Source organism: Peromyscus eremicus, chromosome 19, assembly GCF_949786415.1.
Source record: "Peromyscus eremicus chromosome 19, PerEre_H2_v1, whole genome shotgun sequence".
Lineage (NCBI taxonomy): Eukaryota > Metazoa > Chordata > Mammalia > Rodentia > Cricetidae > Peromyscus > Peromyscus eremicus.
Window position 1 is genome coordinate 67420657 of NC_081435.1, and position 13243 is coordinate 67433899.

Below are 13243 nucleotides of genomic sequence, written 5' to 3' on the forward strand. Positions count from 1 at the left end.
GGGAGCATGCATCTGATAAGTCTTCCTTTATCACTCTCTGGCTTATTGCCTTGAGGCAGGACTTCTTACTGGCATGGAAGCTCTCCATTTCAAGAGGTGGGGGAAGGGAGGAGATGTAAGATGAGAGAGATAAAGATAGATGATATATTAGTTGAGGTGATATATATGTATGCATATCTTTTTCCTAACTGTATAATCATAAAGCTGTTGTTGTTATTGTTGAATATACACTAAAGAGGATCAAAATAAATTTCACTTTTAGGTAAATACACTTTTTTTTGAGACAGGGTCTTATTATGTAGCCCAGGGTGTCCTGGAACTTGTGGTGATCCTCCTGCCTCAATCTCTTGTGTACTAGGGTCACAGGCATGAGCCACCATGCCCAGCTGAGAATAATGTACTTTTGTCTATTGGTCTAAGAATTTTGTATTGAGATTAATTTTCTTTTGAGCTTTAAAAGGCAAAGCTATCCCCTTCCCTCAGTGTTTACTATCCTGTTGCAGAAATTAAGACTGAAGATAACCTATGAAGTAAGTTAGTATTGTCAAAATAATGGAATGACAGTTTATTTTGTTGAAAGTTCTGGAACTAAGGAGTTCCACACCTGTGAATTTCCCAGTGAGGAATATTCTTCCTTTAAAAAGTACTTGATTCTTGCTCTTTATTTGTTCTCATAATAATGAATAGATTCCTTAGCACTCTCCAGAAGGTAGCAATTTATGTTATTATAATGACTTGGGTTTGCACATATTAGAAGAGGTCCCATCCAAGGCACAAATGACCTGTGGCGGCTGGGAGAGTACTCTGGCTAGGTGCTCCTTTCTTGGTTAAGTATGCTTCTGGAAAGGTCCCTTCACCAGCTCTTGTGTGTGTCTTCCCATATGTCTAGACTTAACCACCCCAGGGAAAAGCATACTGCCTGAGCTGAGTGCTGATACGAAAGGGGGACTGTGATATGTGGTATACTAATGTGCCTGCTGGCCTAGCTAGGCCCAACAAGGCCACTGGGTGTGGTGTGGTGTGTGTGCGTGTGTGTGTGTGTGTGTGTGTGTGTGTGTGTGTGTGTGCATGTGCGGTCCTGCCTGTGTGCATGTCGCCACACCCAGCTGAATCTAGCCGGTGAAATCTGAATGGGGTGGTTTGGTATTTCCATTAGCCATTTTTAAATAGAATAAACACAATCTTTTTTAATAGTTGGAAAATTTATGTAATTCCTTTTCTCTTTGATTTCTTTTAGCTGTTACTATTCAGAGATTTCTCTTCTATCCTACTAATTTCTATGTAATAAAAAGTTTAGATAAGTTAAAGTTGAAATAGGCTTCACATGGCTATCAATCTCTGTTAAAATTGCTCCTAAATTGTTGCTCAATGGTATTTTCAATTTGCAAAGTGGGAAGAGCTTCAGAGATAGGAACTCTGGGACACACTTGTAATCCCGTCACTCAGGAGGCAGAGATAGGAAAACTTTAAGTCCATGAGTTCAAGACCAGCTTAGGCAACATAGACACACACACACACACACACACACACACACACACACACACACACACACACATTCTCTCTCTCACACACACACACACACACTCTCTCTCTCTCTCACACACACACACACACACTCTCTCTCTCACACACACACACACACATTCTCTCTCTCTCTCACACACACACACACACACACACAACTTGTGAGAGGAGGACATAGGCATAATTTAGACGCACTGTAGTGATCACCCCTGAATTGTATAAATGACAAAAATGAGGCACCCGTGGTGTCATACTTCTGTAATTACCTCTCACCACTCACCAGGCTGAGGCAAGAAAATCAAGGGTGGTGTTGGGAGTGTGGCTGGAGGATTGGGAGTGAAGATTTAGGCTGGATGTGATCAAGATATATTATACAAATAAAAATTGTATATAAGCATGAAATTACAAAAGAATTAAAATTTTTAAATAAAAAACAAAATGGCAAATATAAATTAGAGAATTTACCTCTTAAAAGTTCTAGATTGAGTTATTACAATGTTTATCAAATCCTGCATTTAATGAAAAGTATTATTGCTCAGTGACCAGGAGAAGTGTCGTCTTGTAGTTTTTTTTTTTTGTTTTGTTTAACTGCTATAGATGTCCACACCAGCGTGAGCTTTGTTACATAAACAAATCAAATGCTGTGTAAGTGAAAGTACAGCCAGGGAGAGTGAAGGCTCCTGGTGAGCAGGTGAGGAAAGGGCTCTTGGACCCTCCCTGGGTCACATGCCAAGACTAAGTCAACCATTAGCATCATTCAGATGACCTCTTTGCTGGGAGTTCAGTGTGAACGGTTTCTGAGTTTGATGGACGTAGACGGTAGTAAAGCAAGACTTACCACCTGGTCAGCTGAGCCATACAGCTTTGCAGTTTCTGGAAGGTAGAAAAATTCTTGGCTTTACCATGACTTCTATGGCATTGAGGGGCACCTACTAATTCCTTCATTCGGAGGCCCCTTGTTCAATCTGATGTTAAGTGGAAAATAAAAATTTTTAATTTTTAGATAAAATGGATTGATTACGTCACCTTTACCCACCTCTGTCGGAACTCTGGACCTCATTAAACGTGCATAACAGGCTCTCTGATTGCATGGCAAACCTGTCACATGGTCAGACACAAACCAGACTTTCTTCACCTCAAGAAAAGTCTGATTGTTTTGCCTTTCCAAATTCCTATAGGAAGGTACACATTTTAGGGAAATTGTTTAAATAGTGAAAAATACTTTGAGCTGCCCGTAGATTAGTTGCCAAGTGAACCTGAGATGGAAACATTGTTGGAGAAGTTGGGTATTTAATGTGTGAGCTTTATCTCACACATTATGTGGGTGCTGAATCTGCATACAGAGGAGGTGTTCCTCAGGTGGTGTACAGTCATGCTTCCTGCTGAGGATACCCAAACAAGGACTGGCTGTGAGAGAAATGCTCCTGGGGTTACATTACTCACCGTTACAGTCTTCTGTGTCTTCATTGGGAAGGAAGGGGTGTGCTCATAGACTCCGCAGAAGTCAGCCACACGGGTGGGAAACATGAGGACTGCCCAGATAAATACGTTATGACTTGACTGGATAACTAAATCAGGAAGAAGTCATACAGAACGTGGGTTGTAGGCTTTATCATCTTACAGTTTTTCAACCCCTACGGGTGAAGACCAGCATGCTTATTGGTGAAATTATTAAGGCCACTCCACGTAGTTAAAAGGGAGGTTTATTTTGTGGGGTAACTTACAAGTAAAGGGATAGGTTACAGGGTCTGGGAAAGGTGTAGCGCAGTCCGGCGGTGTTCTCTGGAGAACTCTGCTCGGTCTACCTTCGTTGTCCAGGGTCCAGGAACCAAGAGAGCTCACCCATCTGGATCTCCGGTCTTCCGGGTCCTCTCTCAGCCCCGCCTTGTAGGCGTGACAGTTACCGAAGCCTCAGCGGGGGTTGGAACTTCCAGATCAAAGCTGGAATGGCTACCCACTACACATGCTCTTCCCAGGCCACCTGTTGCTGGGGAATCCTTTGTAAAGTGCTGAGAAGAAATGACATGTTTGTCTGAGTTTGAGCCAGGGTGAATGAGTTTACTCTGCACCTCTGACACCAGTGGGGACAGAACAGAGCCCTTTCCTCTGCTCTTTCTGGGGTATGAGGCGTTCATAAATGTGACTAGCAGCACTAATGCTGGGGCCATACTTCTTCCCCTAGTGAGTGTGTGGGAGGGCCATTCTTCTCCCCTACTGTGTGTGTGGGAGGAGACAGTAGACTTCTGACTAGCCACTGAATGTAGCTTTTCCCAGGCCGGCATTTTGAATTGTTCCTTTGTTGGATATCCTGGGCAGTGCAGGTAGATCAGAGGTTGGCTTTGCTTTGGGTGACCTGCAACAAGTGGGACCAGCAATTGCTCCCCAGGCAAGTCGGTCTTCACACAGATCTCTGGATGCTGATTCCCTTAAGCCACTGGTCTCTGTATGTGAGCCCTAGACACAAGCATTAGTTACTTCTGAGAAGTTATTAAAATCACAAATTCCTGGGCTACATCCCCAAATCTGAATGCTTTGTAGATGATTTTTGACACAGACCTCAGTGATTTGGGATGGTTTGTCCAGTATAATGCCCAGATGATATAATGGCTATTCATGTGTAACATTAAACATTAGTCTTTGTGTCCATTAGAGCCCATTTATTTACCTCTTAATTATAGTGAAGACTATTCTGAGCCAAGACCTTCAGGCCAGACTGACCATGTTGATTTCCTTGCAGCTCATGAGGTGACCATATGCTGTGGGCTGGGGTCCTCTGCTGTGAACATAAGCTCTGTGCACAGCTCCGTGGGCAGCTAGGTCAGGGCCGGGGTCTGCAGAAAAGAAGTTGGCGCTGGGCCTTTTGCGTTTGTGGCGCCGCCAGTTACTGCCCAGGTGGAGGGGTAATGCTCTTTTGAAAGGAAGCTGGTTCCTTTTTCTCCCCATTATTCCTTTCTTTCTGTTTAACTTTTAAAAAAGAGTCTTGTTGTCTTTACAGTTTCACACATGTATACAATGCGTTCTGACAATCCCTCACCCATGCCTCTCTTAGCTCTCCCACCCCTTTCATGCCTCCACCCTCCTCCCTGACAGTCCCGTTCCAAGATCCATGACTTTTGGGTTTGCTTTGTAACCCCTTTAGTTTAAACCAGGGCCATCTGTGTGGCCATTAGATTACAACTGTCCATTGAAGCCTGGTGATGGCACCATTGAGTGTACAACCGAAGGCCATGACTCCCCCTCTCCCTGAATCTGTCAGCACAGGGCTGCTAGTGACCTCAAGGGGACTTAGTTACCACATTGTTCCAAGTACCTCCTTCTCACTGACTCTTCCCAATATTTACTTACCTCATCTCTTTTTGCCTTGTAGTTTGGGGCCGAATTCCGAAGGTTCTCCTTGGACCGTCATAAGCCTGGGAAGTTTGAAGATTTTTACCAGCTGGTTGTGCACACCCACCACATCTCCAACACCGAAGTGACCATCGGCTACGCTGATGTACATGGCGACCTTCTGCCCATCAACAATGATGACAACTTCTGCAAGGCGGTCTCAAGTGCCAACCCCTTGCTTCGGGTCTTCATCCAGAAGCGAGGTACGAGGAAGCGGCACTGCTCTGTTTACTCGGCAATCACTTAAGAGACAAACAGAGCTGCTAACTCTCTCTCTGTTGGTATAGGACTCTAAGGTCCAGTTTCTGGCCTGTAGTAGCGGACTTTAAAATTAATTTTCAGATCAATACTAATTTGTTTAAAGGTCTTAAAAGTAGCTAAATTGCCTTTTCCAACTTATATAGCATTGGCTTCTGCCTTTTAAAGATGTAAGAAAAAAATAATACAAATACTTTTCAGACTTTTTTTTTTTTTTTTTTTTTCAAGACAGGGTTTCTCCATGTAGCTTTGCCCCTTTCCTGGAACTCACTTGGTAGCCCAGGCTGGCCTCGAACTCACAGAGATCCGCCTGGCTCTGCCTCCCGAGTGCTGGGATTAAAGGCGTGCGCCACCACCGCCCAGCCACTTTTCAGACTTTTATGAAGAATAAATAATGCTGATATTTTTAGCATTTTAACTAGAAGCAAGTGAATTCAGTAACAAAGAGGCATTTGTCAATATCTTAAGGTTAAACTTGAGGGCCATACTTAAGTATGTCTTTTTCACATCCCTGGAAGACTAGCTTGAAATTGTAACTGTGATTAACTCTAACCTCTAAAGTCCTGGCCTTGTTGTAAGCAAACACTATTTTGTATTGAAATAAATTACTGACATAGTAAGGTTGGTGATTGGGGCGGCGTGCGGGGAGGGGGGACGACAGGGGACGGTGCTGTGAACTCATCCTGCTTACCTCTCAGAAGTACATTTCAGGTTTCGTTTCCTTACATCTAAGCTTGGCAGAGCCTCGTCAATGAAAAATACTATGTTAAAGGAACGAGCTAGCTGCAGGGGAAGCTTTGAAGTAGAAAAAGGACATTTCATAATCAATTTGTTAATTATCATCCTTCTTCCTGGGGCAGACCTACTTTGAACATTGCAAGCACCGGCCTGGAGCGGACCGCTGTGTGCGGTGTGCCTCAGACTGAGGAGCCAGTGGAGACCGTTGTAAAGCCGTGCAGCAGCAAACCATGTCTGCTGCTAAGGGCCGCACTTTAGGTGTCTTCTCCCGGCACCCTTTTGGTGTTCTTTATGCTTCCTTCTCCCTCTTCCCCGAGGAGCAGCATGGCGTTTCCAAAGCTGGCTTTTTCAGTGTGAGCACATCTGTCGTCTGAGCTCACATGCCTCTCGTGGGTTCCACCATCCTTTCTGAGCTTGGCGGAAAGAACCAGAGCAAGCCACTGTAGTGTGCCGAGTGAGGAAATGGAAGACCAAGGTGTGGAGCTGGCTGTGGGGCTCAATTGTTAGCCAGGCCTTCTGTGTCCGGCACCCTCTTGTCTTCGTTTGCAAACTGGGAGTGACAGTGGCCTGCTCACCAGGTTACTGTGAGGTGACACATTGCACGCCGTCTGACAGTCTGTGGCCCAGAAATACTGACTTTTAGTGTTCTCACTTGTGCTGATGGGGTACGGCAGGGGACTCCCGACCTCACTTTAGTCCAGTTTCCTGGCACAGAATCAGAACACATTGGCATCTGTATGATAGTAGAATCTGCATGCTGCTGATGGTGCTGAGAGACTGGTCGAGCTGTCCCTTCCTCGGAGCAATTAGGAGACGTTGGAAATCAGGACTCTTGTGTTCCCTGCGGCTCTCTGTAGCCTACAGTGTCCCTCTTGTCCCTTCTCGATCCTCTGTGGTAGCCACAGCTGGTCCTGGTGTACACATCTGCGTCCTACTACCCCATCCGGGAACTCACACCACTGGAAAATCCATCTATTGACACTCTGCCTTCTCATAAAGGCCAGTTCAATCTGCTCATGTTTTCCTCTGCCTGTCTGTCCACTTCTTCTTTTCTCTGGATGTTACCTGTTACAGGTTCCTAGAGTGGCTCATGATCCATCTCCACCAGACTACCAGGCCCCTGGGCTGGTTCTTGGCTGTGCCACAGTGACCCCAGCTCATGGCCTCACTCACGAGGGGCAGGTAAAGGGGTGATGGCATCCAGGCACACAGGCCTTGTTACCCATCATGAAGGAAGCTAGTGTTTTGATCCTTCTGGGCTGTGGAGTAGGGGCTCTGAAGTTCCGGCAGAGGCTGGCTTGAGTGAGGTATGCCCCTCACCATGGAGCTGCTGAACCTAGAGTCAGGCTGGGAGCTCAGGTCTGCATGTTGCAGGTGGGACTGCATCAGCCTTCCCCACAGTTCAGGTGGCTTTCCCTCCTTCAATATGTAGGCTGAGGCCCAGGATCCTTTCAGTATTATTTATTTTTCCTTCTTCTTATTATTTTTCCTCTGCCCTGAGTAGCTGCCTGGCATTTCAAAGCTGGCTTTTTTCATATTATATAAGCTCAGATCCTTCTCAGTATGGGCTCCACCATACTTTCTAAGGCAGGAAAGTTCTTAGATTTTTGTTGGATTCCCATATCTATAAACTTGACTGTGTACCATCCTGGCTCCTCTTCATACCTCTGGATAGCTCAGAACCTTCTCTTCACCCTCCTCATGGGGTTCGGACTGGGGTAACTATGCATGGGGGAGAGTCTATACATCTGTACGTCTGTGGACAGCTGGACACCTTTGTCTGCAGGATGGACTTTCTGGTCCATACCATGAAGATCAAATGTCCATGTGGTTGATGTCCTGAGACCACCAGGGGTCAACAGTCATAGTCCATTGTCTTTTCATGGCATTGGTCTGGAGAGGCCAGTGAGTCCCAGGTAGCTTCCCATTTGACAAAGACTTTTTTTAAGTGTATGTGCACACACACACACTTATGGTTGGTTCATGTGAGTACAGTGTTCATGGAGGACAGAAGAAGGTATCAGGTCCTCTGGAGTTGGAGTTACAAGTGGCTGTGAGCAGCCTCATGGGTGCTGGGAATCAAACTCAGGTCTTCTACAAGGACGGTACATGCTTCTAAATGGGAACCAACTTTCCAGCCCTGACTGATATAGAAATTTTAAAAAGAAACTATTATCATAACCAGTGAAAAGTAAGCATTCTTCATAAGTGTTTAAATAAACCCTCAACCATGCTTAAAACATTTAATCTCCTCTTACAATAAGCCACCCAAGGACATAACAGTAAAATGACAGACAAGTGTCCCTTTCAACTAAAACTCCCGGGAGAACCCAAGTGTGTGGGTACATATCCACATAAAGACTTGCACACAGTACCATTCACAACAGCCTAAGAGCTAACCAAACCCAAGAATCTACCTGCCAGTGAGCAGATGACCAAGTGTACATATCCGTGCAAGCAAATGTTATCCTGCCATAAGAGAGAGCTAAGTACTACTTCACAGCAGTGACGATCACAAACAGTATGCTCAGGGAACTAAGCCAGGACCCAGGGCCGCTTACCGTGATCCCATTATTCAGATGATCTGTAGTTAAAAACTGACCTGCTTCTAGTATTTACTTGTGACCCTAAGTCAACACTAACAGTGGTTCTGTGGTCATTGGAGAACATGCACATGGAGTGGAGAAATATTGAGCCACTCGATTTGAAGGTAACATGGCAAAGCACTTCATGCTGTCCTGGCTCCTCCCAGCATCCATTGCTCACACACTCTATCCACTGCCAACATTGTCACTTTTGTTTTGTTTTGCCTTTTGTTGGTGATTTCACTCTTTCAAATGGCCAAGGGCTGATGTGGTATCTAATGTTCTTAGCTCAAGGAGGTTGTGGTGTGCCTCATGGAGATGTCATGTTAGAGAAGCCGCATTCAGGCCCTCTGGCCATGAGCTCAGTAAATACTAAACACAGTGTCTTTAGACAGAGGTCAGGTGATATAGCGACTGGTTGTTGACAGTGTTATGATTGAAGTCTTGTGATAACCTGAGCATATCTCTCTCCAGGGATCATGGCTCTGGATTTACTAACTCACTGTTCTTAGTGACTTTACAGAAAGAAAGAACCCTTAATAATGAGTTTGCTGTATGTGAAAAGTCTAGGATGAGCAGATTCATGGAGACAAACCATTGATTCAGGCTAGGAAGATGCCCTAGGCAGTGAAGTCCCTGCCACACAAGCGTGAGGCCTTGAGTTTGGACGCCGAGCACCCATGCAAAAAGCCGGGGATGGCAACGTGTCTGTCACTCCACTTCTGGGGTCAGGCAGTCAGGTGTGCCTTAGGTTTCTATTGCTGAGGTAAAACACTGTGACCAAAAGCAACCTGGGGAGGGCCTCTCAGCTTACAGTTCCACCGTCCACCACTGAGGGAATTCGGGGCAGGAACCCAAACAAGGCAGGAACTGGGAGGCAGGAACTGACACGTAGACTATGGAAGAGTGCTGCTTACTGGCTTGCTTCTCATGGCATGCTCAGTTTGCCTTATTATAGACCCCCAAGACCACCCACCCAGGGATGACACCATTCACCATGGGCTGGGCCCTCCCCCATCAATCACTAGTTAAGAAAATGAACCATAGGCTTGTCTACAGGCCAGTCTCATTGAGGTTTCCTCTTCCCAAATGACTCCTGTTTGTCAATTTGAAGACAAAACCAAAAACAAACAAACAAACCCACAGCCAGCACAAGGTGGATCCCTGAAGGGCAGCCAGCCTAGCTGAAGTGATGCACTTTGGGTTCAGTGAGAGACTTTTTCTCAAAAAAATAAAGGTAGAGAGTGATCAAGGAAAGACACACGACGCGAGCCTCTGGCCTGAGCATAAACATGCATGTGCACCTGCTAATAAGTACATAGCCACACACACACACATCACAGGCAGTAAAAATGTTTCAGGGTCAGAGATCTCTGTGAGTATGAAATTGTGCACTTGAATCTGTCAGTTTCGTGCACTGTGTCACAGCAAAGCTGGTGCCAGGGTTAGCTGCTGACAGCAGGCACGGTGCTCTTCTGGTCTAAGATACGCTCTTTAGCAGGACCTCAGGGTCGTCTCCAGCGTTTACTTCCAGAATTCAGCCATCCTTACTATGTGTGGCTACTTTGAGTTTTTGTTTGTTTGTTTGTTTTTTCAAGGGATGGCATCATGGAGACATCAGAAACTCTAGTCTATAAATGTGGCTCATCCTGTCCCGAATACTTTGACTTTTTAGTTAACATATTTGTTTGAAAGTTTTTAAAAATCATCTCTTTCCCTAATAGTCAGAAACTTCCTGGGTGTTTCTTCTAACCCTCAGGTGTGAGCCATACCCAGGTATGAGCCATACCCCAAATGTGTGCTAAGCCCAGCTGTGACCCATGCTCCAGATATGAGCTGTGTCTGGGTATGAGCCATGATTCAGGTATATGCCAGGCCCCAGTGTCAGCAGTACTGTGGTGTGATCTAGGCCCAGATAGGAATGGGTCCCAAGTATGAGTGTCATCCAGGTAGAATATTTGACATTCTTCTGATAAAGTGTTCTCAAGCACTCTTATGGCAGGGCTTGGGGACATACAGGTCCAAGGTCCCCACTTTATAGAAAAGGCTGCTTTGGGGCCCAGATAATCAGCCAGGAACCACCTGCCTTTTGTCCTACTGGGTCCTGGTCAGGGGATGTTTTCTTGAAGACTACTACATAGCTTTCTGACCATGGAGGCTTGGGAAGGGTGTATGGCAGGCCCTTGGCTTCAGCCCCACCGACTTCTTTCAGACTTCTTTCTTCTACATATGTTGGCTTCTGCCATCATCTTTCCAGGGCAACTCTTAAAAATCCTGGGCCTTTCTTTTTGGTAAATAACCGCTTCCATTCTGCTCTTCAATTATTGCTCTGTCCATGTGAGTAAGGACGGCAGCAGGCCCAGAACAAAGGGTTCAGGATGCATGGGTTTGCATGCCTGGGTTTGCATGCCTAGGTTGCAGCCCTGGTGAGTTTCAATGACTCATTTTTCTGCTTCCCTGCCTTTGCCTCTCACCCTCCCTTGTGGGTGCAGGAACACTTGGGAAGCTGCTGGTAGTGAGTGGACAGAGGACTGAGGCCAGTATAGACACTAACATTGTTACCACTAATTCACTAAGTCCTTCAAACACCAGCGGTGCCGGTTATCTTGTCTACCTCCAGGTCATACCCAGGGCAGTGGTGGGGTGAGGGTTCCTAAAAATAAACATACATGTTGCCCCTGCGCATGTGGCTCTTAGCTGTTCTGGGCATTTGGGATTCTTAGAATAAGCAAAACTCATTTGCAAATGCTTAGGTTGATCAGAAATTGTGCGAGGTTACATTTGCTTGTATTTCATTTCATTGAGTTGCTGTGAAACATAAGAAGGAATGTTCTTCAAAGTAAGTAGAACAGTTGTGACTTTGGTTACAGACCCTCACAGAGTTTGAAAGTATCAGGCACAAGAACTCTGCTCACTGTTTTTCTTGGATTCTTACGTGTTGGCTCTTGGTAGGAGGGTTACTTAGCAGGAAACGTCGGTGAGCGGTCAGTAACTAGAGTTACTCTCCTCTGAGGCTGCCTAGTACTGCTCTACGGGACATTTTGCTGCACTGAGCCATTATATCATTATGTCCCTGTGCTGGCAGGGACAGGCGTGGAGCTGGCTTGCACCTCTCTGGTGGAGGGGCCCCGCCACTCAGCTTGTGAGCTTTAGTACTGCCACGGACTCCCGGAAGCTCTCATGTTTGGGACATTTCCTTTCCCTATCATTTTCTATGTTTTTGTTTTGTTTTCTTTTGCTTTTTAAAAAGGCCAAGAGAGCCTCTGACTATAGCAGCGTGGGAACATGGAGGAGACAACAGGCCTGCCTGCTGCCCTGTCCTAGAGTAGGTGTGGGGGGAATGTGCTGAGGCAGCTGGTGGAAAGCCACACACCAGAGGTACCCAGCACCCAGAGGAACGTGGCTGTCTGGGGACCCACGCACAGCCAGCCCATAAGCCTCAGCTTGTTGTCTGTTAGAGTCCTTGTGTCCTTCTCGCTCAGCTTGTCTATGATTAGCATATTCTCTAGAGGACCACAGCGGGGGGCCTGATGTGCAAATGGTGAGATTTCACACTGATGAGCTGGTGCTTTTTTCCTCTCAAGTTGTAGCTACTTTTACACAGTCAGCCTAGTGTGTTTATAATTTGGTTTCTTGCTTTCTGAGTGTCATATGTCATAAATAGACCTGATTGTGGAATGCTTTATAAAATGTTTTTTTAAGACTTTACTGTTTGTGACATATTTGTGTAAAGAAATTCAGGTGATGTGGAAATAATTCCCTGCCCCAAGACAAGATTTAGCATTTGACAAAATTGTTCCAGGCTTTAGTTAGATGTGGTATCCCATAAACAAGTCGTCATATCCATGCCATGGAGATTGCCTTGGCCTGGCATTGTCCTTTTGCAGCTCTGTGTGGATGAGCATCACCCTGTCATGATGAACATAAATGCCACCAATACCTTTGCAACTCATCTCCAGTTTTTCTTCATTCTAAGCTATGCTGAGCAGGCCTATAGAACTGTCAGTTTCTCTCTTGGGATAAATGAATAAAAATATTCTTGCCAGATTAGATGGTAGGTTTGAGCAAAGGTGTATAATTCCAGTGTTCCTGCCCTCTGGAGAATCTCAGTGTGACATTTGAAGCATCTTTGAACATGGTCATGTCCTATGGAAACTTGTGGTCTTTGAATTTGTCTTCTTGGACACAATGGCAAAGGCCAACGCTCCTGCCAGAATGACTGGAACTACACAAATGGTGGCCATCCCTGAGCTTCTATGAACCCTGGGATCCTGCCTCCCCTGGCAGCTGCTGTGTATTGGTGTTCCTGTTGGCCTCACCTTTGTGAGTGTAGAGTAGAGTCTGACTTCTGTCACATGTCATCTGTGGATACGTCTCATATGAGCAATTCCTATGATGGGATCATTGATTTGCTGTCTCTTTGACCAATGTATGGAAGGCTCAAAACTGTCATCTTGTTTCTTCTCTCTGTGACGTCAGAGTCGCTCACTGGGTGGCAGAACATAGGTTTATGTATAAATTTAGACTGATGATAGCCTGGAGCCAAAGTGATTGGATTTTCAGACTTACTTCAAAGACATGTTGTTTTTGAAATAAATATTTATTGAACAAAAATAATGTAATCGATCATCTAAGAGGAGAGTGTTCCTCTGCTTCCAGAGTAAGTAAGGGTCATGTCATGTGGGCTTCTGGCTATTTCAGATATGAGGAATTCCTCAGCCTGCTACAGTGGCTGCTGTGTAGACCTGTAC

At 45.5% G+C, this 13243-nt stretch overlaps 1 protein-coding gene across 1 annotated transcript in view; it reads left to right on the forward strand.

Annotated features, from left to right (window-relative positions):
• Pard6g (par-6 family cell polarity regulator gamma) overlaps positions 1–13243 on the forward strand; it is a 68495-nt gene that overhangs the window by 23412 nt on the left and 31840 nt on the right. The window contains exon 2 of the mRNA XM_059246071.1: positions 4892–5114. Within this exon, the coding sequence (XP_059102054.1) occupies positions 4892–5114 (223 nt within the window). The remainder of the gene's footprint in view (positions 1–4891; positions 5115–13243) is intronic.